The sequence below is a fragment of the Salminus brasiliensis genome, unplaced genomic scaffold, assembly GCF_030463535.1.
Source record: "Salminus brasiliensis unplaced genomic scaffold, fSalBra1.hap2 scaffold_128, whole genome shotgun sequence".
Classification (NCBI taxonomy): domain Eukaryota; kingdom Metazoa; phylum Chordata; class Actinopteri; order Characiformes; family Bryconidae; genus Salminus; species Salminus brasiliensis.
The window spans coordinates 5,102-30,000 of record NW_027326660.1 but is presented as its reverse complement, the minus strand read 5'-3'; the positions used below and the strand labels follow the sequence as shown (position 1 = coordinate 30,000).

Here is a 24,899-nt window from a genome sequence, read left to right as displayed (position 1 = left end):
TATAGGTTGATTAATAGGTGGACTGACAGACAGACAGATGGACTGATAGATAGGTAGATTAATAGGTGGACAGACAGACAGACAGATGGACTGATGGATAGGTAGATTAATAGACAGACTGACAAACGGATCGATTAATCGACAGACAGACTGACAGACTGATGGATAGGTCGATTAATAAACAGAAAGACAGACTGGTGGACCGGTCGATCAATAGACAGATAGACAGACAGACTATTGGACTGGTCGATCAATAGACATACAAGCGAAAAATGGATGGATAGGTAGATTAGTCGACAGACAGACTGATTGACAGGTCGCTCAATAGACAGACAGGTAGACAAACTGCTGGACGAATGGTTAGATAGATACGCAGACAGATAGCTGGACGGATGAATGACCAGATGGACAGAGCGTGTGTCTGTAGAGTGGTCAGTGAAGGAGAAAGTGTGCGTATTGATCTCTCCCCTTTGTGTTTGATATCTTTCTTTAATGTCTGAATGTTTGTTTATCTGTTTCAGCTGTTCTTCAGTGATTTCTTTGTTCTTTCAATTATTCTGTTTCTTCAAGCGCTGAAATCATTTGATGTTCTGTCTGAAAGCCTTTTCGGAGAGAAAGTGTGTGTGTGTGTGTGATGATAAATAGCATAAGGTGTTGGGCAGAGAGTGTGAAAGTGCTGTAAGTGAGCTTATAGTATACTGTAGTATATAGAGTTACTCTCAGACCCCGTTCACACGCATTCACACGCATATAGAGAGACATCAAACACCGCGTAGAAAGAAGAGAATGCGGGTTTAGTCCCAAATCACACACTGCTCCCTACGTAGTGCACTAAACAAGTCAGGAAATAGCAGCTTGTGAGTGATATACCTGTAATAGGACAGTATTTCCATTAATTCCTGTGTGGAAATCGGAGCTGTGGTGCTGTCTGTGTGAGGACGCTGTAGTGTTATGGCTGCTGTAGTTCACTTTATCTCACTGAACTGTGCGAGCTGCTGTCCACACCACTTGCAGGAAACATGGCGCTTGCTGGTCGGGAGGGCCTGCGGATGTGTGCTGGCTAGTTGGAGACAGCATGTTAGCCTTCAGATTCATTTCAGAGGCTCTTTCTTCTCAGCTAGTTTCAACCCTGGTAACTACAAGCCCGGAGGAGCAGCTTGGGCCGACGCCCGATGCTTCCGTGTTCACCCTTTAACGACGATGGATCACGATAGGTTTGCAGGCGGGTTTTGCGCAGCTTGTGTCCAGTAGCCTTTCATCCTTGTTGGAGGCAACGTCCAGACACACCCACTATTGGCCACCTATTGGCTGCGCCGAGGCTCGGCCGACGCACATCAGACAAATGTTGAAAGCGTTTGAACTTTAGATGACCCCCTCATCAACGGAGCTCCAGCTTTAGGAGGTATTTGAGGTATCCTGAATACCTTGGAGAGCGCAGTGACCAAAATTGCTGCTGTCGTGTAGACTGGAGGCCGAAACACTGCCAAAAAACCTGTCTGGATACGTGTGGGCGGGGCTAATGCTTTATTTACATGGTAGACTTTAGTCATATTTCAGTTCATTATTCCTGCTGTTTCTACCGTTCCTTCTAATCCTGCCCTTTCCACAGTCATACCCATTATTCTAGTTATTAGTTGTTATTAGGGATGCACTGATCCAGCCTTTTCAGTTCCGATACCAATACCGATATATAAACTTTGCATATCGGTCGATACCCGATACCAGTCTGATACCATTGCTGAATTAATGAACTGTATATATCTCACCATATGGGAGAAACTTAAGGCATCAGGATTGACTTAAACATTACTTTATATAAATATAACAAATTAACCAAAATTACCATTTGCCATTTATTTATTTGCACGTTTAGTTCAGTCTTGCACCAGCAAATTAAAGTGAAAGGATCAGTTCCATGGATCGGCCTAATAATTATCCGATACCTGATCCAGCTAATTTTGTTAATATCAGGACCGATATCCGATCCTAATATCGGATCGGTGCATCCCTAGTTCTTTCATCCATTAGTTCTGTCCTTCTGGTTATTGTCTCTCAATCCCATCATTTCCATCATTCTGATCAGTACCACCATTGAAGTCATTCCTGTCATTTCTGACATTCCTCTTGGGTTTGCCATTCCCGTAATCCACCTCTGATCCTGCGATCGTCTAAATTAGCCGTTTTTCCCGACGCGGTGCTGACTGCCCTGGCTGTGAGCTGCGGAGCGGTTTTGAAGTCCTCAGTGCCGTCACTCAGCTGCCAGACGGGGCGTCGGGAATCAAAGACTGCTGATAAAAAAAGTCATCCGATTTTCCGTCTGCATCCATTTCCTTTTGTTTTTAATCCTTTTAAATGTCCTTCTTCCGCAGAACGGGAGCTTCACCCGGAATCACTCGGGAAAAGCGCCGGAGAATGTGAAGAAGGTGGGACAGTCTGCTTTCGTGGATTTTGGTGAGTTTGAGCTTAGATATAGCATCTACACTACATGGACTTTTAAAAGTATTTGGACGCCTGCTTGTTTCTCCTGAAATCAAGGGTATGAAAAAAGCTGATCCTGCTTTTGTTGGAGTAACTGTCTCTACTGTCCAGAGAAGAAGACTTTCTACTAGATTTTGGAGGAGGAGCATTGCTGTGAGGATTTGATTGCATACTGCAACAAGAGCGTTAGTGAGGTCAAGATGTTGGATAGATGATCACCACCCCACCTCATCATCCCCAACTCCCCCAACTCATCCCAAAATGTTCTGAATGGAGCATCAGCACCATCATTCCAGAGAACACAGTTCTTCCACTGCTCCACAGCTCCTCAATGCTGGGGGGCTTTATACCCCTCTAGCCCACACCTGGCATTATTAGGCAGCATGGTGCTGATAGGGTCATGTTTATTTATCTGCCCCAGAGAGTCCTATTCTATTGGCAGTCCTCCTCCTCCTCTACATGGACTAGACAAGCTCTCTGTGTGTGTGTGTGCTTGCATTTGCACATCTGTGTCAGCAGTGGGTGCACCTCAAAGTAGGTAAATGCGCTCATTAGAAGGGGTGTCCACAAACTTTTGGCATGGAGCACTCTCAGTGACTCTACTTTGTGACTTTGAGAGCTCTTGGACTTTTCTCCACCCATAATAATATTTTGATTTTTATTACACTGGCACACACACACATACTGTAATCCTTTAACCACAGTGGGATCCCATTAAACATTTACCAAACAAATTCCCCCTTTCCAGAAGCCGGTGGATCGCTGTAGAGTAGCAGGAATGACACCAGCGGAGGCGTCTCATGTAATGTAAATGATTGATAAGCGGAGGGAAATGACCTATATGATTCAAATGCCTTATCTCTGAGGAGCTTGGCCTTTTGTTCAAAGCCGGGGCTTATCTGAGCAAACAAGGACACCCCCCCCCCCCATCACCACTACACCCCCCCCCCTTTTTTTCCTGCTTTATCTGATTTTGTTCTTTGAGCACTGTAGAAAATGTCGCGTGTACTCAGCTTTGTGTTCCGGCAGCAGAGAACCCAGGAGGTTGCTGGTTCTTAAGTAGGAATGTTGCGCTGGAGCTGAAGCTTGTCCAGGCTAGAGCGGATCACAGCCTGAAGCTCGGAGTGAAGATTAAAGTCATCGAAGATTAAAGCTACAGCAGAAAATCATATGCCCACAATTTATCCCGAGTGTAGTCTATCATTTCCATTATTCCCATCATTCTGGACTTCATATTTTTATTATTATTATTTATTTAATTTTATATCATTTTTACTCAATTTATCCAATTTTCACTTGTTAGAACTCTCCCCATCACATGTAGCGAGAGAATGAGGGCTGACACATGCCTCCTTCAACACGAGCACCCTGCCACCGCCTCTTTTCAAGGTCCCCCGGCAACCATTGTGCTCGGAGGAAAGTGCCGGGTACCCAGCTCTGGTGCATCGGATGGCAGACGCTTGTGCCGGCCAGCATCACTCTGAACTGATGTGGATGGATAGAGAGAGAGAGAGAGACATCGACCCACCCAAAGAGAGCAAGACCAGATGTGCCCTCTCAGAACTCCAGCAGCTGATGGCAAGCAGCATGACCCGGGATTCGAACCAGCGACCCTCTGGCAGTAGTCCAGTGGCTGGATTACTTGGCTCCTCATTCCCATCAGTCTTATAACTTGTGTTATCCTCCTCATTCCCATAATTTCACACTTCCCATCATTCTGATTTCCCATTGTACTAATGATTCCCAGCATTCCTGCCATTCCCATTGATTTTGGCACTGCCACCAAACCTATGATTCCCATTATTCACATCATTCCTATTATTCACACCATTTCTGACCTTCCCTTTAGTCCTTTTGTCCTAGAGTTTAGGTTTTCAGAGAGGACAGTGTTACAGGAGTGAAGGAGCTGTCTGCTGGTAAAAGCTTGTTGAATCCCATCCTGTTTAATGGGATTTTCGTGGCGAGTGAGAGGACCGGAATCCCAATGTGAATCCCAATATGCTTATACCTGTACCGCGTTGTGCCCCAGTCTGATACCCATACTGTTGTTCAGCTCCGCTGCTGTGTTCTCTTACAGTCGCAGGTTAAATCAGTACATTTCAGAGTTGAAGTCCAGGTAAATTGGACCAGTTTAGACTAATAAAATTAAAGCAGGTCTAGCGTGAAAAGGTTGAGATGAATATTGATTGTGTGATGATGAGGATAAATGATCGTACCAGAACCATTCTCAGCCAATCAGGTCATAGATGCAGCCGCATCGGTATCCACAATACCTACATTTAGAGCGTTATTAATATTCACTCTAATGAGAGACTGTAGCTCCGCCTCCTCAGTGTATATCACAATACCTACATTTAGAGTTATTAATATTCACCCTAATGAGAGACTGTAGCTCCTCCTCCTCAGTGTATATCACAATACCTACATTTAGAGCGTTATTAATATTCACCCTAATGAGAGACTGTAGCTCCTCCTCCTCAGTGTATATCACAATACCTACATTTAGAGCGTTATTAATATTCACCCTAATGAGAGACTGTAGCTCCTCCTCCTCAGTGTATATCACAATACCTACATTTAGAGTTATTAATATTCACCCTAATGAGAGACTGTAGCTCCTCCTCCTCAGTGTATATCACAATACCTACATTTAGAGCGTTATTAATATTCACCCTAATGAGAGACTGTAGCTCCTCCTCCTCAGTGTATATCACAATACCTACATTTAGAGCGTTATTAATATTCACTCTAATGAGAGACTGTAGCTCCGCCTCCTCAGTGTATATCACAATACCTACATTTAGAGCGTTATTAATATTCACCCTAATGAGAGACTGTAGCTCCTCCTCCTCAGTGTATATCACAATACCTACATTTAGAGGGAAGAGAGCAGGGCGTAGAGATGGGGGTAGACAAAGTGGAAGAAATGAAAGTAGAAGAGAGAGAGAGATGATGTGAGTGGAACACAGCGAGCGAGCGAGGGGTACAGACAGTGTGATTTATGATGATGAATGGAGGTGGGAATGGGGTGAGACGTGTGTGTGTGTGTGTGTGTGTGTGTGTGTGTGTGTGTGAATGGATCAATGCTGGACTCACACACAGATAAGTGTTTATTAAATATGATATTAATGATCTGGACTCTTCACCCAGCCTCTCAGAGAGGGGTTTAGCGAGTGGAGGAGGTCTCCGCCTCACTCTCCATCCATCACCATGTAGAACAGTGGAGAATCTGATGACCGTACGTTTTCTTCAGGGACTATTTTGACGCTCAACACCTTGCGTGCATCCTAGTAAAGCTACAGTGCAGCTTCCAAACATGGTGGAGGTAGTTTCACACACTCTTACAATTTAGACCCCAGAGCTCCATATCTTGTCTGCTCCATGTAGAGAAGAAGTACTGCCAATAGAATAGGACTCTCTGGAGCAGATGAATCAACATCATGAACCTATCGGCACCATGCCTCCTCAATCCAGGCGTGGGCTAGAGGGGTGTATCTAAAGCCCCCCAGCATTGAGGAGCTGTGGAGCAGTGGAAGTGGAACTGTGTTCTCTGGAACGATGGTGGTGGAGCTCCATCCAGTACTTTTGGGATGAGTTTGGGATGATGAGGTGCGGTGGGGGGGGGTGGTATTCATCCTGGCCTCACTAACCCTGCTTTTGTCACCGAATGCAATCAAATCCTCACGTTCAGTAGAAAGCCTTGCTTCTTCTCTGCACAGTAGAGACAGTTACTCCAACAAAAGCAGGAGAAACTCTTTCAATAGATTTTTGGATTTCGGAAGAAACCATAAATGAGTGGGTGTCCCAATACTTTTGTCAAAATACGCGTAAATAAACAAGCAGCAGAAAAAGGACATAAAATAATGTAAATTGATCATTTTTTTTAACTTTATTTTATTTTATTTATTATTATTTTTGCATCTAAACCTGTGAGGCTGTGAAAAGCAGTGAAGCCCGTCCCTGAACGTTAGCTGAAGATGAGCACACCGGCTTAATCCTCCTCACAGAGTCACTGTTTGGGCCTCATTTAGTGAAATTTGGCCAGATGAATCACAGAGTGACTAATTACTACCTCCATTTTTTTTAAAAGCTTATTTACAGTTAGGAGCTCTTTCTGCGTTTGGCAGAACCCGGCCTGTTTTATCCGGGATGTTCTGCGCGTGGCACCGCTGTCACACTCATAATGAATGCACAACATATGCCAGACAAAACAGTCCATCTGCCTGATCATAGCCGTAATTGCTCTTTTCTTTTTTTTCTTTCTTATAAGTGACAGCCAAATGCATTATTCATTAATTGAACATGCTCAACATGGAGACGCATTTTGGCTGTCAGGAAGGTGGAGGATGGTGGAGATGGAGGAGATGCTGCTGCTGTTTTTCTTCTTCTCTGGCTTTCTCCCTTTTTTCCTTCGCTGCTTTCCCCCCCGAGCCGTGAGCGTTGTGCATAATGGGATGTGGCATTTGAGTTGTAGTCATTATGAGTCACATGCATAGTGTCTGTGTGTGTGTGTGTGTGTGTGTGTGTGTGTGTGTGTGTGTGTGTGTGTGTGTGTTTGTGCACGTGTGCATTCATTAGTGCATGCTTTAGGCTTTTGGAGGCTGATTTGGTGGCGTAAACTAACGGCAGAAGCGAGACTTCAGCTAATAGAGTCACAGAATTCCAGGAAGCTTCGGAAACGCTCGGCGCGTTTAGATGATCTGCTAATCCTCTCCTGTTTTGAGGCGGCACACCCCCGGGAATATCCGCAACTTCATTAGCTACTGAAGCTGCCTAAACACACTCACACAGGAAACAACAGAGGTGCAAGTGTCTCAAGATCTGTAAGGGAAAAGATTCAGTGATTCAGGGAATCGTTTTACCTGGTTTTCACATCGATTCAGTTTGATTCAAATATTTTAAGAAGTGACTTAACGCCTCATGAAATCTGAATCTGACTTTAAAATGATTCACTAAGATTTGTTCCTTAGGGCATGATTCAGTGCATCCTTAAAATATCTAAATTTATGGTGATTTGATTCCATAGGAAATGATTCAGTGTATCTTGACACATTAGAGTTCAGCACTATTCAATTCAGTGCATCATGCAACTTAAGATTTCGTAGTTTGATTCTTTAGGAAATGATTCAGTGTATTATGATATTTTAGATTCCTGTATTATTTTTTCTGTTCTTTAGGATTTCAAAATGATTCTTTTTGATTTGTTCTTTAGAAAATGATTCGGTTCCAAGGAATTTTAGATTTCAGCACAATTTTATTATTTAGGAAGCGATTCATTGCATCATGAAACTTTACATTTCAGCATAATTAGATTCATCAGTAAATGATTCAGTGCACCATTAAATATCAGGTTTAATGGTGATTCGATCCTTTAGCAAATGATTCAGTGCATCACAAAGCTTTACCTTTTCAGCACATTTTGATTCTTTGTGAAATGTTACAATACGATTTCGAAACTGATTCAGTGTATTATGATATTTTAGTGATATATTATTAGATAATGTGTGTGTGTGTGTGTGTGTGTGTATATATATATAGTGATGTATTATGATTCTCTGCATCATGGCATCATTACATATCTGATTTAATGGTGATTCGATCATTTAGGAAATGATTCAGTGCACCATGGGATTTTAGATTTCGTTTTCATTCAGTTTTTTGTGCATCATAAAATGTTTCAATATGATTTAGGACAGGATTTCTTGCATGATGACATTTTCAATTTCAGCACAATTTGAGTCTTGGTTCAGTGCTACATTAAATCTCAAATTTCACCTTGATTCAGTCTGATTCAGTTTGTTAGGAAATGATTCAGTGCATCAAAAAGTCTCATTTTACCACAATTTGACTTCATAATCAGAAATACTTTATTGACTTTATTTAAAATCAGTGTTTATTCTTACATTCTTACACAAACGGTTGCAACTGTAGCAACTGCAATTTTCCTCCAGGGATCAATAAAGTATTTCTGATTCTGATTTAATTAGTTAGAAAAAGATTCATTAGCTGGTGATATATTAATTCCAAATGCTTCCTGGATTCCAGCAGGGGGTGGTCGACCAGTGTTGGTTTGATTTAGGAAGTGATTCGGTACATCAGATCCCAGATTTCACTGTGATTCAGGTAGGTTTGATTGGACTCCTGAACTGGCCGTGCTGACCTCTCAACGGGACAGTCTATAATAACTATAATGAGCAGGACCAGTCGTATACAGTCGTGACTTCGCTGTTTATTTAGTGGCACTGCAGCTTTACGCTACAGTCCCGCTATATCTATGCAAACGAGCTGTGTTCTGATTGGCTGACCCCTTGACGAGTTGAGGCACATCGTGTTGAAAGAGCAGTGTGGTCTGCTGGGGCTGAATGGGTGGTCATGTGTAAATGTGTATGTAAATTGTTGTGACATCACGGCCGCGGGGAGTTCAGTACGGGCTGCAGTTCCTACGTTAAGGTGGAGTTTGAATCTTCGCGTTAATGGATGAGAGTAGAGGCGGTTTTCCGTGCTCTCGCCCCTTTAAGGTTTAGTGTAGCAGAAGTTTTCCGGGTTGTCAGCAGGACCACGGTCCCAGACTTGAGTGGCTCTGAGAGTTTACACTCCGATGAGCCGCTTAATGTGGTTCCCCAGCTCGACACACACACACACACACACACACACACACACACACACACACACACACACACACACACAACCCTTACTCTCTGCTTCAGCAGTGTGTGTGTCTGTGTCTCTGCAGGCTCTAACTGATTTGCATGGTTATTGGGCCTCCCTCCCTCTCTCTCTCTCTCGCTCTCTCTCTCTCTCTCGCTCTCTCTCTGTGTCAGTGATGTATAGGTGTGGAGTGTGTTCGGGGTCAGTGGTGTAACAGTGTTCGGGGTCAGTGGTGTAACAGTGTTCGGGGTCAGTGGTGTAACAGTGTTAGGGGTCAGTGGTGTAACAGTGTGTGGAGGGTGTTGGGGGTCAGTGGTGTAACAGTGTGTGGAGGGTGTTAGGGGTCAGTGGTGTAACAGTGTGTGGAGTGTGTTCGGGGTCAGTGGTGTAACAGTGTGTGGAGTGTGTTCGGGGTCAGTGGTGTAACAGTGTGTGGAGTGTGTTCGGAGTCAGTGGTGTAACAGTGTGTGGAGTGTGTTAGGGGTCAGTGGTGTAACGTGTGGAGTGTGTGTTGGGGTCAGTGGTGTAACTGTGTGTTAGGGGTCAGTGGTGTAACTGTGTGTTAGGGGTCAGTGGTGTAACTGTGTGTTAGGGGTCAGTGGTGTAACAGTGTGTGGAGTGTGTTCGGGGTCAGTGGTGTAACAGTGTGTGGAGGGTGTTAGGGGTCAGTGGTGTAACGGTGTGTGGAGGGTGTTAGGGGTCAGTGGTGTAACAGTGTGTGGAGGGTGTTAGGGGTCAGTGGTGTAACAGTGTGTGGAGGGTGTTAGGGGTCAGTGGTGTAACAGTGTGTGGAGGGTGTTAGGGGTCAGTGGTGTAACAGTGTGTGGAGTGTGTTCGGGGTCAGTGGTGTAACAGTGTGTGGAGTGTGTTAGGGGTCAGTGGTGTAACAGTGTGTGGAGTGTGTTGGGGTCAGTGGTGTAACAGTGTGTGGAGTGTGTTAGGGGTCAGTGGTGTAACAGTGTGTGGAGTGTGTTCGGGGTCAGTGGTGTGACTGTGTGTGGAGTGTGTTGGGGTCAGTGGTGTGACTGTGTGTGGGGGTCAGGGGTCGTCTGTCTGTGCTGGTTCATTGTTTCTTTCTTCTCTTCCCACGTTCTCTCCGCTCTGTGTGCTCAGAGCCTCGTCTGTAAAGCTCGGGCTGTATGGGGACGAGCGTCTGTCGGCAGTAAACAGCGGAGAGAGAGAAGATTGAAAGATAAAGCCTGACAGCGCTGCAGAATAGCAGGCCCTCCTCTGCGTTAATTATGCCATTATGCTGGCTGGAAATCAAGCCGAGCGACGGGGATACGATCTGATTGTTACTTTTAATATCAAACTCTGCTCAGTTCAGACTTATAGCCGCTGTGAGAACACACACATAACAAAAGCTCTCTGATTGTGATCAAAGATATTATAAACTTGTTCTTATCACAACCAAAACTGTTCAGAAGTTTTCCTTATACCTCAGAAAGTGCTGCTCGCCCTCGCAGTGAAACCTGTGCATTTGTATATAACTTCAGCCCCGTGCACCAGCTTTAGGCCCCTAATCCCATTCCTCTAACCCCCAGTCTCTCAGCAGTGAGAGAGGTTTACTGTAGAAGCTCCAGATCTTATCAGAACAGATGAAGGTGAAGATAAATCCAGTAAAAAGGAGAAACAAGAGCTTCTCATTCTGAAGAAAGAAAGTAGTGAGATCTTGTTGGTGAGCTAGTCTGAAGAACAGAGCTCGTTTCCTCCAGGGTTCTGCTGGACGCCCCCCAGTCCAGCCAGCACAGCGTGGAGGATGTGTTCAACTCCATCAGCAGCAGCAGCAGCAGCAGCTCACCTGATTTACCATCATTAAGCCCTGATTTACCACCAAACCAGGTGTTGATCTGAGGAGAACTCTAAATAATACTAGACTCCATGAGAGAGGAGAACTTTGGAGATGTTCTAATGATGAACACAGTGATGGAGAACCTCCACCACTTTCTATAGGAGTGTTATTATTTTTAGTGTTTATTCTAATATTAGATAAACATTTACTGACCTGATCAGCGGCTTTTACTTACACAGCTTGTCTAGTCCCTGTAGAGAAGAAGTGCTGCCAATAGATTAGGACTCTCTGCGGCAGATGGAGCCTATTGGGACCATGCTGCCTAATTCCAGACATGGGCTAGTAGAGGGGTATAAAGCCCCCCAGCATTGAGGAGCTGTGGAGCAGTGGAGGAACTGTGTTCTCTAGAATGATGGTGGTGGAGCTCCATCCAGTACTTTTGGGATGAGTTGGGGATGAACGAGGTGGAGCGATGATCATGAACAACCTCAGTCACTCCCTAACTAACTCTTGCTCTAAGTCTTCTTCTCTGGACAGTAGAGACAGTTACTCCAACAGAAGCAGGTTCTACCCTTTTAATACCCTTGATTTCAGAAGAAACAATGAATGAGCAGGTGTCCCAATACTTTTGTCCATTCAGTTTATGTAATGAAGTTACTATAGTTGTTAAGTACATTTTTTAATTTATTTATTTTTTGCTTTCAGATGGGGACGGCTCCCAGGACCACCTGCTGCCCGTGTGTATGGACGAGAAGTGTGTAAGAAGCGCCATTTACCTGGCAAAACCAAACCACGCCGAGGTACACGACCCTCCATTATCACTCCATCACACACAGCTACCACATCCCTTCACATCAAGTTCTCAGAGGAGAAAAGCGAGAGACCAGAGACCCTTTTAAACTCTGGTCTGGGTCAAACCTATTATTTCCACTGTCAAACTGAGTCCAAAGACCCTTTTATGTAGGAGACACCGGCATTTACGAGTGTGTGCTGCTGCGGCTTTGATAGTATTGTATTTCTCTAATAAATGCGGTTACAGTGGATTTACCCTCAACAATGAAAACGGACAGTAATTAAAACACTGGCAGTTATCAGTGCAGTATACATCGTTTAGCTATATTAGCTATCTATAATCAGAATCCAGGTATGTTCACACACACAAGGAATTAGTTTCTTTCTGTTGGCGTCTCTCTAGTATTAACAATATACAGCTACTCTACATATAATTTACAGACAATACACAATACACAGAGAACAGTAGTATACACACTATACACAGACTATACCAGGACATTTCTATTCAGTGTGCTTTACAGTGTTATTCACAGAACAGCAGTATGCAGCTCTATACAGATTAAATATTGTGTAAATACAGCAGTGTAGACATGTGTGAGATGAGTGATGGTGCAGTAATGCAGTAACTGTAGGATAAGAGTGATAATAAGAGTTCATCAGTAAGATCTGTGGCCTGTAGCTGATCATAGAGATCAGCTGTTGAGGATGGTGATGGCCTGAGGGTAAAAACTGTTCCTGTGTCTGACACATATAACAACAATAAGGCCTGTTCCTTTATAAGACCTCATTATAAAATATGCTGTAATACTGTAATAATTCACTAACAGAGGTGCTGGTTACCAAAAGAGGCATATACAGATATAGAGAGTTCCTCATGACGAGAAATGAGGGGAGAAGAGAGGAGATGATGAAAGAGGAGAGAAAAGAAAAGGAGCAGATAAGTAAGGGGATAGGAGAGGAGAATAAGAGAGAAGTGATGAGAAGTAAGGAGATCAGATGAGAAACAAGTGCAGGAGACAAGGAGAGAAAAAGGGGGAGGAGAAGAGAGGAGATGATGAAAGAGGAGAGAAAAGAAAAGGAGTAGAGAGGACATAAGGCGATAGGAGAGGAGAATATGAGAGAAGTGATGAGAAGTAAGGAGATCAGATGAGAAACAGGAGAAGAGGGAAGACGAGGTGAGAGGAGAAGAGGAGAAACAGCAGACGGTGAAGGAGGAACAGTGTCTGTAGGATGAGAGAGAGGGTGAGCGCTCGCCGTGGCGTCGTCATCACTGCGGCGCACCGCTGCATAATTAGTTGCCATCTCCATTTGTGCCGTTCCCCAGAGACGTCTTAATCTATCTAATGTGTGTGTGTGTGTGTGTGTGTGTGTGTGTGTGTGTGTGTGTGTGTGAGAGAGAGTGTGAGAGAGAGTCTGGCTGAACCATCTGCTCTTGAGGTGCAGCAGGTACGAAATGTGTGAGAATGTGTCACAGACAAACACACTCGCTCTCTCTCTCTCTCTCGCTCTCTCTCTCTCGCTCTCTCTCTCTCTCATCAGTGGTGTCTGAGATCATTCTGTTTCCCATCCTGCTAATCTGCTCGTTATTGACTATGTAAACATGCAGCTTCACTCATTGGGCTGATTAGAAACACACACACCTTCTCCACTAACTTTATTATTATAGGAGCTTCCGTTAGCGTCCCGCTGAGCGTCGCCAGAGTGTACCGGAAAAAACGACAGGCATATATTTACATCAACTAGGCTGATCACCTGCTGATCTTCTCTTCTCCTGTCTACTCCTCACCTGGTTTCTCATCTCTTCTCCTCGCCTTGTTTCTCTTCTTCTCTTTTCTCTTCGTTTCTCCTATCCTCTCCTCTTATTTTCTCTTCTCCTTTTATTCTCTTCTCCTCTCTTCTGTTCTACTACTATTGTTTCTCTTTTCTTCTCTTCCCCCACCTTCTCTCCTCTCTTCTCCTCTCTTCTCTCTCCTCTCCTCACATTGTTTCTCTTCTCATCTCTTCTCTTCTCCTCCCCTTGTTTCTCTTCTTCTTTTTTCTCTTCTTTTCTCCTATCATCTCCTCTCCTATTTTCTCCTCTCTTCTCGACTCTTTCCCTCACATCTTTTCTCCTACTCTGGTTTCTCTTCTCTTCTCTCTCACCCATCTATCTTCTCTGGCCTTCTCCTCTCTTCGTTCCTCTTCTTTAATTCTCCTTTTTCTTCTCTTCTTCTTTTCCTCTTCTTCTAATTTGGATATTAATTGTGAATACTGATGTTGTCTCTGAGTCCTGGACTAGACCTAATCCATGTCCATGAAATCTGCCTCACAGTAATTGAATCTTGGGACGTTTCAGACTGTGATGATCACATTACTGTCTCCTTCTCTCAGCGAGGGGCAGGTCAGACTGGTGGTTCTTATTTTATACGTAGTCTGGAACATCCGCTGCGCTGTGTGTCGCTCAGCTCTCAGTTCTGTAGCTGTGATTAAAGCAGAAAAGTCAGACGCTATACAGATCCTGGCTGGTGGGGAAGCTGGTGGAGAAGCTGGTGGAGAAGCTGGTGGGGAAGCTGGTGGAGAAGCTGGTGGAGAAGCTGGTGGGGAAGCTGTGGGGAGGCTGAGGGAGAAGCTGGTGGGGAAGCTGTGGGGAAGCTGGTGGGGAAGCTGGTGGAGAAGCTGGTGGGGAAGCTGTGGGGAGGCTGAGGGAGAAGCTGGTGGGGAAGCTGTGGGGAGGCTGAGGGAGAAGCTGGTGGGGAGGCTGTGGGGAGGCTGTGGGGAGGCTGAGGGAGAAGCTGGTGGGGAAGCTGGTGGGGAAGCTGGTGGGGAAGCTGTGGGGAAGCTGTGGGGAGGCTGAGGGAGAAGCTGGTGGGGAAGCTGTGGGGAGGCTGAGGGAGAAGCTGGTGGGGAAGCTGTGGGGAGGCTGAGGGAGAAGCTGGTGAGGAAGCTAGTGGGGAGGCTGGTGAAGAAGCTGGTGAGGAAGCTGGTGAGGAAGCTGGTGACGAGGCTGAGAAAGAAGCTGGTGGGAAGGCTGGTGGGGAAGCTAGTGGGGAGGCTGGTGAAGAAGCTGGTGGGAAGGCTGGTGGGGAAGCTAGTAAGAAAGCTGGTGAAGAAGCTTGTTGGGAGAAGCTTGTAGGACGGCTGATGGAGAAGCTTGTAAGGAAGCTGGTGAAGAATTTGGTGAGGAGAAGCTTGTAGGAAGGCTGGTGGGGAAGCTGTTTGTATGTTTGTTTATTTCCTCGGCCGCAGTGATCATAGTAGACATGTATACACACCTAAAGGGCTTTTATTGAGCTGAACTGAATGCGTATCCTGTACTGTACTTGTTTTATGTGCTTTTCTTGGCTTAGTTTCCATGTGTGGACAGTTTGGACTGGGGAGTGAAATTTCCCATATCTGTGAAATGGGCCTTTTAATAAGCTTAGCCTTCTGGACCAGGCACACCAGTTTACCCAGTTTGTGGTTCATGAGCAGCGGGAAAACCTGGGAGATTTCTTAGAATTCAAAAATCTTTAATTTTAGTTAATTATTCTGTTTGATGCAAATGTTTGTGTATTAAACTTATTTTAGAAACTTAGAATTAATTACATATACAGCTATACTAGCTCTATACTAGCTGAGAATGTAAGGTCTAATGTATAATGAATCATTAGGGAATCATAAGGAATCAACCAAGTGGGGCAAATGTGGATGATTCTGAATCGTTTCACAAATGTCATAGTGTTGATTGAACGCAACAGACGAAACTCAGCAGTCAAGCGGTCAAGCCAGCGATGTCTAAGCTTCCACCCAACTCAGAGAGGACGAAGCTAATTACAGACTCACTCTATCACACAGAGCTGCTCTAACCCATAACTCACAAATCTTTAGAAATGGCCAAGGTAAATATTTGCCAATTGCATATTTGGGCTGAAATTCAGATCGATTTTTTTTCCATCTCCAGTTATTAGAAATGATCAGGAAAGCAGTACCACCGCTCTGAGCCAAGACTCAGACTTTACTGAAGGAGTCACTGTAAAATTTCTGGTCAAGCTGTGAGTGAATCAGACACCTTAAACTGGTTCTAGCCTTACACTGAGGTTTCCTCCATTTCTGACCCAGTTGGTTAATATTTGTGGTCAGAACTGAAGGCCGAGCTCTAGCAGTCACAGTTCTCTATTGATTATTAGTAATATTTAATCATATAAAAACTCAAATATCAACATTACCAGTTAACCCACACCTCTAAGTAACACTAAACACTCTGTCTGCTATTTTCCCTGATCGGCTCATCGGACTGGTTACCTCTCCGCTCTTTTCCGGAGGCAGTACTGGAGATCCGATGGGCCCCTGATGGGCTCCTGATGGGCTCCTGATGGGTTCCTGATGGGTTCCTGATGGGTTCCTGCGTGGCGCTGGGCTGGAATAGCTGAGCTGCTCTTCTTAATGTGAAAACGGTGCTAACGTTTTCTTCCCGTGCCTCATAAAACTGACACTTCATTAGCCGAGCCGCCATCGCACTTCACCCTCCATCCGCAGTGCCGTCCTCTCCCGCTGCACTCCGGAGAGCCCAGATTTTAATTTTTTGGCTTAATGAAGCGTTCCCCGTACGCTGGAGATGGGGGCAGAAGGGGAGGGGGGGGGCACCACTAACGCACCGTTTCAACGCTTTAGTAAACAAAGCCATGGAGCATCAGCGAGGTCGATTTACTCAGCTCCTCAGACAGAGGGAAGAGTGTGTGTATATGTGTGTATGTGTGTGTGTGTGTGTGTGTGTGTGTGTGTGTGTGTGTGTATTCTGCTACATTTGCTTCCCCCCATCAAACACAGCGCATTACTACCACTAGTAAGAAAATAATGCCTCTATGGCCTTCTCTATTAAAGTTCTCTCTCTCTCTCTCTCTATCCCTCTCTCTCCCCCTTTCCCTTAAAAGCTACATCAAAGGATTCTTGATTCTATAGAAGCTATTAAAACCCCACATTTGGTTCCATAAAGAACCATGTCTGTAATGGAGCTGTGACTACTGTAAGGCCTAACAGCCTTCACTTGCTGTAAACGTTCTAGGCCTACTCTCCCAGACTGCGGGGGGCGCTGTAACAGTCCCTAAACAGTCTGGTAAATCGATACAAACACTGTTAATTCGACACAATTTGAAGAAGACCAACTTTCCCACCTAAACACACCAAACTACACTGTGTCCAAATGTTTGTGGACACCCTTTTGATTACTACTGAAATCTGGGGTGTTTATTTGAATAGAATTAAAGCTTATCCTGCTTTTGTTTGGCCTTAACTAATCCCAAAAGTACTGGATAGAGAACCACCACCATCATTCCAGGGAACAAAGGGGCTTTATACCCCTCTACTAGCCCACGCCTGGCATTAGGCAGTATGGTGCCAATAGGGTCATGATGTTTATCTGCTCCAGAGAGTCCTATTCTATTGGCAGTATTTCTTCTCTACAGGGACTAGACACGTTGTGTGTGTGCATTTGCACATCTGTGTCAGCAATGGGGGGCAACTTCTACACAATACAACCCTGTCCGGTCGTGGTGTGAGCCTCGCCCTCCCCTTCGTATGAAGTAGAACTGCATGTGGAGCTGCTCTTCGCTCGTCTGCGTGTGTCCCGCTGATGTCTAGACACCCCTGGCGTGTTATAGAGAGGGTTCTGAGTGTTTACAGGTCTGTCTGGGCCGCTGCCTCCTCTCTCCCCTCCCTGATAAACACTTCATAATTAGGAGCAAGTGAGTAATTTGTGGAGTTTCTTTGGTAGTTGGTTAATTACAGAGTGTCTCATTATCCTGGATGACACTGATTAGCTTCCGTCTCCATCTGCGTCTGCGTTTGATTAGGTGGAGGTGTGTGTGTGTGTGTGTGTGTGTGTGTGTGTGTGTGTTCAGTTTCAAAGAATTATGGCAACAGTAATGACTTCCTCGGTGCATCGCTCTGAGCTTCCCCTCGTCCTGTAGCTACTTGACCTCACTCATTTATTATTAATTAATTAATTTATTTATTTATTTATTGATTGATTGATTGATGGATTTGCCTTGCTCCGTCCTCCTGTGTGTGTACAGTGATGTAAAAAAAAAGGTATTTGCCCCCTTTCCATTTTCCCAGTTGCGTATTTCTTCAGTGTAATGTTGCAGATCATCCAGCTGATTGTAATATAAAGTAAAGACAGCAGGAGGAAACACAAACTGCAGCTTTTAAAGGATCACTCTGTTTACTGGAGACACTTAGATGTGAAAAAATAGTTGCCCATCTAAACCTAAAAACTGGTCGTGCTACCCTTGGCTGTAACATCTGCAATCACACACCTGCGATAATTTGAGATGAGTCGTTACCATGGAGTTTTGGGTTTTCCAGCATCAGCTACTCATTTAAGGTCTTCCCACAGCTTATATATATATATATATACACACACATACTGTATATACACATTATATATATGAGCATGTTAGAAGCTGTGGGAAGACATGTGTGTATGTAATTATATAAATCCGCCTACCTAATATAGGGACTAACCATCCTTGACTGGGATGCCACTAGCGAGACATCATGGTATGGACTGTAATGGGTGCCGGAAGGTGTTTATTATAGAGGTTAGCTGCTCCACAGTGATGTATCCTTGATGGTTGTTCTTTACCTCTTGCTGGAGTATAGGGGCATGTTTACAGATAGACCATCCAGTGTATTCGGGGCCGATGCCGGTCGTCTTTTAGCTCAATTGGCTGATACTGATACTGAATGAGGGCAAGGTAGGATGCTACATTCATCTTTCCAGGCGAACTTGGTAACACATCATCCGCTGGGCCCCTGTAAGCTTCTACACTCTGTCTGAAGAGGCCGTGAATTACCTGTGGAGCTCAGCGTGTCGATGCTCAGTGATACTCACTGCACTGGGCTGAGTGATGAGTTACCTGGTCAGTGGTGTTGCAAGTCTTTACTCTCTTTCCTCCACGAGGTACATCAGTCTACAAATATAGGAGCAAATTTCAACACTGACTTTATCGGGGTTCTGCAGCCATGAGTGCAGTCTGTATGGCCATCTAGCGGTTGAATGAGGAACTGCAGCAACTCTCAAAATTGCCAGTCGCATGTTTGGACTAAAAATCAGCCGATATTGATACACAGACGATCAATCTTTTTATCTGTAGGCATGTTGTTGTTACATATAGGTACTAATTTGTGAGTGTGTGTGTGGAGATCCAGGCTGATTCTGAATTATGCTCTGGCATGGCCGGTCTGAATGCTCTGCTCCATTATCCGGTCAGGCGCTGACCTCTGTCCAGTTGGATAGGGACTGGTTTTGAACTGGTGTTGACTTTGAGCTCATTTATATTACTCTAGAATGAGAACTGTTCATTTCCAGTCTCTCTCTCTCACTCCTCCCCCCCCCCCCCCTTTTCCCTCAGGTCACCATTAAAAGCCCACTTTTGGCTGCAGGCTTTGGCCTGTCTTGTGTAATGGTGTGTTTTAGCGCTGTTCCAGGATTGTGGCTGGTTGGGCGTGCGAGGCTCCTGTCTCTCTGTCTCTCTCTCTCTCTCTCTCTCTCTCTCCCTCCAGTGGGACATGACCACTTTAGCAGAACATGTCTGGCTGGCCAGTTTTCTCCCTATCATTGGACAGCAGCTAGTCTGTCCAGCAGCCGGGCAGGGCAGCTGCTTTGGGTTATTTTAAACTGTGGGGGTAATTTATTAAAGAAACACACACATACACACACACTCTATATGGACAGTAAAGTATTAACAATGAGTATCTGTCTCTACTGTCCAGGAAATATGGCTTTGTACTAGATTTTGGAGAAACATTGCTGTGAGGATTTGATTGCCTTCAGCAGCAAGAGCATTATTGAGTTCAGGACTCATCCCCAAGCTCATTCCAGAAATATTGGATGGAGCTCCACCATCCATCATTCCAGAGAACACAGTTCTTCCACTGCTCCAAAGCTCAATACTGGGGGGCTTTATACCCCTCTAGCCCACGCCTGGCAGCATGGTGCCAGTAGGTTCATCTGCAGAGAGTCCTATTCTTTTGGCAGTACTTCTTCACTATAGGAACTGTAGACAAGCTGCGTGTGCAAATGTGTGCATCTTAAAGCAGCCGAATGCATTCATTAGAAGGGGTGTCCACAAACATTTGGACATATATATATATATACAGTCCGCGTGGCTCGGAGTTTCCCCGGCCGTGTCGCTGTAATGAGGTCATCAGTCCTCGATCACAGCTACCAGATCATTTGTCTTCTGTGTTTTTATTTTTTTGCTGTTGTTTTTTTGCAGTGGCAGCAGAGCCAGCTGCTCGCAGCCATGCACTCTCTTCCGTCTCCCCTCACTAATAAATCAATAAGCCTTTGCTTTAGTCAACACTGATATAACTCAATTTACATGTGCAGAGCCTGAGTGACAGGAGCAGACTGTGTTCGGCTGCGGCTGCAGGAATTTACATAATCTGGAATGTTACCATAGACTCTAAAGTAAGCCTGAGTGTTCAGCATAAATTGGATTATTAATATAATCTGCAATATTAGCAAAGTCGCTTACATCTGCACAGGCTAGAAAGGTTGTGGAAACACTGTAGGACTGAATGTACTGCTGCTTCAGCAGGTTTTTCTGCTCCAGATGGTCCTATTCTATTGGCAGTACTTCTCTACAGGGTGAGAAGTAATGGGTATGTGTCAGCAATGGGTGCAACTTAAAGTAGCTGAATGCACTTATTAGAAGGGGTGTCCACAAACATTTGGACATGTAGTGTAGTATCAGTATGGGGGATGTTGTAAGTGTGTGTGTGACTCAGTCTGCCACCCTCTCCAGCGTTGCCTCCAGCACCCTTCTACCCTCCTGGGGGGCATACGCCTCACCACGGTACACAAGAGACCACTTACAGGACCGTGGAGGAGGAGGAGGGGACAGCGATAATGGGGACAGAGGAGAACACTCGCCCTCACCAGGCGAGCCTGTTAGCTGGCCATGAAAACTTCTGAGTGTGGATCTGATGGACACTATTATCCCATAATGCAATGCACAACGGATAGGGTGGAGATAAAAAAATAATAATAATAAAAATGTTGGCATAGCAACATCGCTTCATCACTTCCTGTTAGTATGTAGATGACATTTACCTTTGAGTATTAGGGTGTGTAGTATGCAATTGGGACACAGCCTTAATAAACGACTGTAGAAGAGATGGGTACTGTGGTTCCCTTCCCTTCCACTCTACAGAAATGAAGCCTGGAGATTGGGGCGGAGCCAGACTCGCCTACTCCTTTAGTAGACCCCCCTTCTTCTCCCAGACTGAGCCTCAGTGTCTCAGACCGTCTTCACTGAGCTTCCAGTGAAGAAGCAGAGCGAATTTCCCCCTGGATACCCAGTCTACAACTCAGCTCCTCCATGTACTGAACAGAAAGGGGGCGCAGACGTCTGGCCTCTTGCAGCCAAGGCTGTCTGTCCGAGCTGCATTTCTAAAAATAAATAAATAAATAAATAAATAAATAAAGATACATAAGCTCAAATCCTCACAGCAATGTTCCAACAAAAATAGAGCTGTATACCATAGCAATAAGGAACTAACTCCCAATTAATACCCTTCTTACACTGATCCCACTGTTCCTCCACCACACCATCCCACTCTCATTAGGGTTGATTGGGGAATCAGGAGGAATGCAGTGAATAGACGAACTCCAGGGGGATTTGGAATTGTCTCTGATTAAGCTCATATCTCTCTCTCTCTCTCTCTCTCTCTCTCTCTCTCTCTCTCTCTCTCTCTCTCTCTCTCTCCCTCTCTCTTTTTCGCTCTCTCTCTCTCTCTCTCCCTCTCTCTCCCTCTCTCTCCCTCTCTCTCTCTCTTCCTCTCTCTCTTCCTCTCTCTCTCTCTTCCTCTCTCTCTCTCTCTCTCTCTCTCTCTCTCTCTCCTTAAACTGGCACAGTAGGTTACTTACACTATATGGACAAAAATATTGGGACACTTTCACCTTGTTCTTATAAAAAAAAACTGATCCTGCTTCTGTTGGAGTAACTGTCTCTACTTACTACTAGAGTTTGGAGGATTGGAGCATTGCTGTGAGGATTTGATTGCACTCTGCGACAATAGCAAGTGTTGGATGGAAAAGTCATCAAAGATGAATAGGCCATTTCGTTTAGAGCCATTACACGCGCACACACACACACACACACACACACACACACACACACACACACACACGCCCTCTCTCAGAATGCCGGATGTCGAGTGTTTATGCATTCAGAGTGGAGAGATGGCCGTTTTAGCAAGCGTTACAGCCACTTCCATCCTTTCTTTCGTAATCTTTCTCTCTCTCTCGCTCTCGCTCTCTCGCTCGCTTTCTCTCTCTCTCTCTCCCATGCAGAGAGGTGCACCTGCTTCTCTGTTTAACATTCATGAGTGTGTGAGGCCTGTAGCATCTGTGTTTCTGCCTCCTCCGCACCAACACTAATGGCCCAGCAAGTGTGTGCGCGTGTGTGTGTGTGTGTGTGTGTGTGTGTGTGTGTGTGTGTGTGTTTGGTACAATGCTGCATTCAGTCCCTGACAGCTCAGTTCCTTTTAGCTTTTTGCTCAGGCCTTTTCTAGGTTCATCTCTTTAACACCCTCTATTCACTAAACACACACACACACACACACACACACACACACACACACACACACACACACTCTTATCAGTTTATGGTGTGTTACCGGTTTTAACTTTGATTAAAGACAGAGAATAAAAGATCTCTCTCTCTCTTTCTTTCTTTCTCTCTCTCTCTCTCTCTCTCTCTCTCTCTCTCTCTCTCTCTCTCTCTCTCTCTCGCTCTCTCTCAGTGTAATGTTAATAGTTAATACAGATGGTTACAGTAATCTTCAGTAGATGCTTTAGCAGGTCCACTTAGCCATTAGCTGTTAGCGGTGTAATGAATAGGCAGTAGTTGGCTGAATGACCCTGTCCTGCGCTCTAATCGATGTTGGACTCCAACCCGAGGCTTTTTAGCTCTACACCAGAATCCGTCTCCTGAGTAATAGATATTAATCTTTAATTAAAAGGTGGCCCACAGGCTGCACCGGGTCGCTGTGTTTAGTTTGTAGAGTGGTCTGGTTGTGTATGGGTGTGCGTGGTTTTGGATGGTATGTGTATAGATGACTCTATAGTGGGTGTGGGGAGGTATAGGTAGTGTATATATAGATGGGTATGGAGGAGTATAGGTGTGAGGTGTAAGTATTTGTCGCTGTACAATATACAGTCCGTATTTATCCCATCCATGGTAGTGAACACACACACACACTCACACTCTAGTGCACTAGGGGCAGTGAGCACACACACCCGGGGAGCAGTGGGGGGTTAGGTGCCTTGCTCAAGGGGATTGAGGGAGGAGACAGTCTTCAGAAGGGATTAGTATAGATGGGTATAGATTGGTGTGGGTATGAATGAATATGGGTATAGATAAGTATAGAATGGATTAGTATAGATGGGTATAGATTGGTGTGGGTATGGGTGTATATTTTCTTGGGTAAATAGCAAAGCACTTTGTAAGTCGCTCTGGATAAGAGCGTCTGCTAAATGCCGTAAATGTAAATGTAAATGTAAATATGTGTATGCATGAGTATGAATGAGCATTGATGCAATAGATGGGTGTTAGTATGGATGAGTATAGATATGGATGGGTTTAGATGGGTTTGGTATGGCTATGGATCAGAATAAATGGGTGTGGTATAGATGGTATAGTATGGTATAAGTGGGTATATAGATTGGAATGGGAGGGTTGGGTATGGTATAGATGGTATGGGTATAGGTATGGTATAGATGAGTGTGTGAGTATTGGTATAGTATAGATGGTATGGTGGAAGTAGGCATATAGATTGGAATGGGTAAAGGTATAGATGTATATATGATGTGGTATAGATGGGGATCGTGTTATGGTATAGGTAGGTATGGTGTAGATAGGTATGGACATAGTATGTGTGTATGGGTATAGTATAGATGGATATAGTGTAGATGGATATGGTTTAGATGGGTATGGTATAGATGGGGGTGGGTATAGTATAGATGGGGATGGGGATGGTATAGATGGGGATGGGGATGGTATAGATGGGGATGGGGATGCTATAGTTGGGGATGGGGATGGTATAGATGTGTATAGGGATGGGGATGGTATAGATGGGTATGGGTATAGTATAAATGGGGATGGGTATAGTATAGATGTGTATGGTACAGATGGTTATGGTATAGGTGGGGATGGGAATAGTAAGTATGGTGTAGATGGGGTTGGGTATAGTACAGATGGGTATGGGTATGGTATAGATGGGGATGGGTATAGTATAGATGGGGATGGGCATAGTATAGATGGGGATAGGTACGGGATAGATGGGTACAGTATAGATGGATGTGTGTATGGGGTGTTTCTTGTGCACTGATTGTATTGCTCGCTCTCTCTCTCTCTCTCTCTCTCTCTCTCTCTCTCTCTCTCTCTCTTTCTCTTTCAGTGGGTTCCTGTTCTGACTGATTTTCAGAGGAAGGAGACTCTATGGGGTTTTGTTCCTCCGGACAGTTCCTCAGGTCTGCAGCTCCCCATCACCTTACACCTTGGGGATTATAACTTGGACGGCTTCCCCGACGCTCTGGCCATCCTCCGCAACACCAGCAAGACCAGGTCAGTGCTTAACCTCAAAACAGGAGGGAGCCTCACTAGTTTCAGGACGTATCTCTGGACATAACCACTATTGATTGCCTACAGATTGCCTACAGTTAACCACTTTTTGGAAGCCCATATTGAGAACCCTATTGAGAAAGTTTCCAAACAGTGTGAAAAAGAGTGAAGAACTGTAAAACAGACACTTTTGATGAAAGGTTCTTTAAAGAACCATTAGTATAAATACAATGTGTGGAAGTATAAAGAACCTTTTCAAAGTTTATAAAAGATTCTGATGAGTGATAAACCACAGGAGAACCGCTTCTGTGTTCCTAAAGAACCTTGCAATAAAAGTTTTTAAGGAACCGTTTATAAAAGGGATGTGCAAATGTTAAGAACCTTCTAAAAGTTTAAAGAACCTTCCCCATTATGAGGAGCCATAGAATAAGTACTTTTGATTACCTAAAGAACCTTGCCATATATATTTTTTAAGGAACCATTTTTTTGAATGAGGTGTGTGAATATGAAGAACCTTCTTAAAGTTTAAAGAACCTGAATTGAGTCAAACATTATTCTAAGGATTGCGGAGCCATAGAACAACTGCTTATAATTGC

The 24,899-nt window shown here is 44.7% G+C and overlaps 1 protein-coding gene across 1 annotated transcript in view; it reads left to right on the top strand.

The window, feature by feature from the left end:
- The window catches only part of LOC140548833 (T-cell immunomodulatory protein-like), a 44,654-nt gene extending 20,194 nt beyond the window's left edge, over positions 1–24,460 (top strand). The window contains exons 4-6 of the mRNA XM_072672007.1: positions 2,370–2,451; positions 11,624–11,718; positions 24,140–24,460. Of these exons, the coding sequence (XP_072528108.1) occupies positions 2,370–2,451; positions 11,624–11,718; positions 24,140–24,370 (408 nt within the window). The 3' untranslated portion in view covers positions 24,371–24,460. The remainder of the gene's footprint in view (positions 1–2,369; positions 2,452–11,623; positions 11,719–24,139) is intronic.
- The last annotated feature ends 439 nt before the right edge of the window (positions 24,461–24,899 follow it).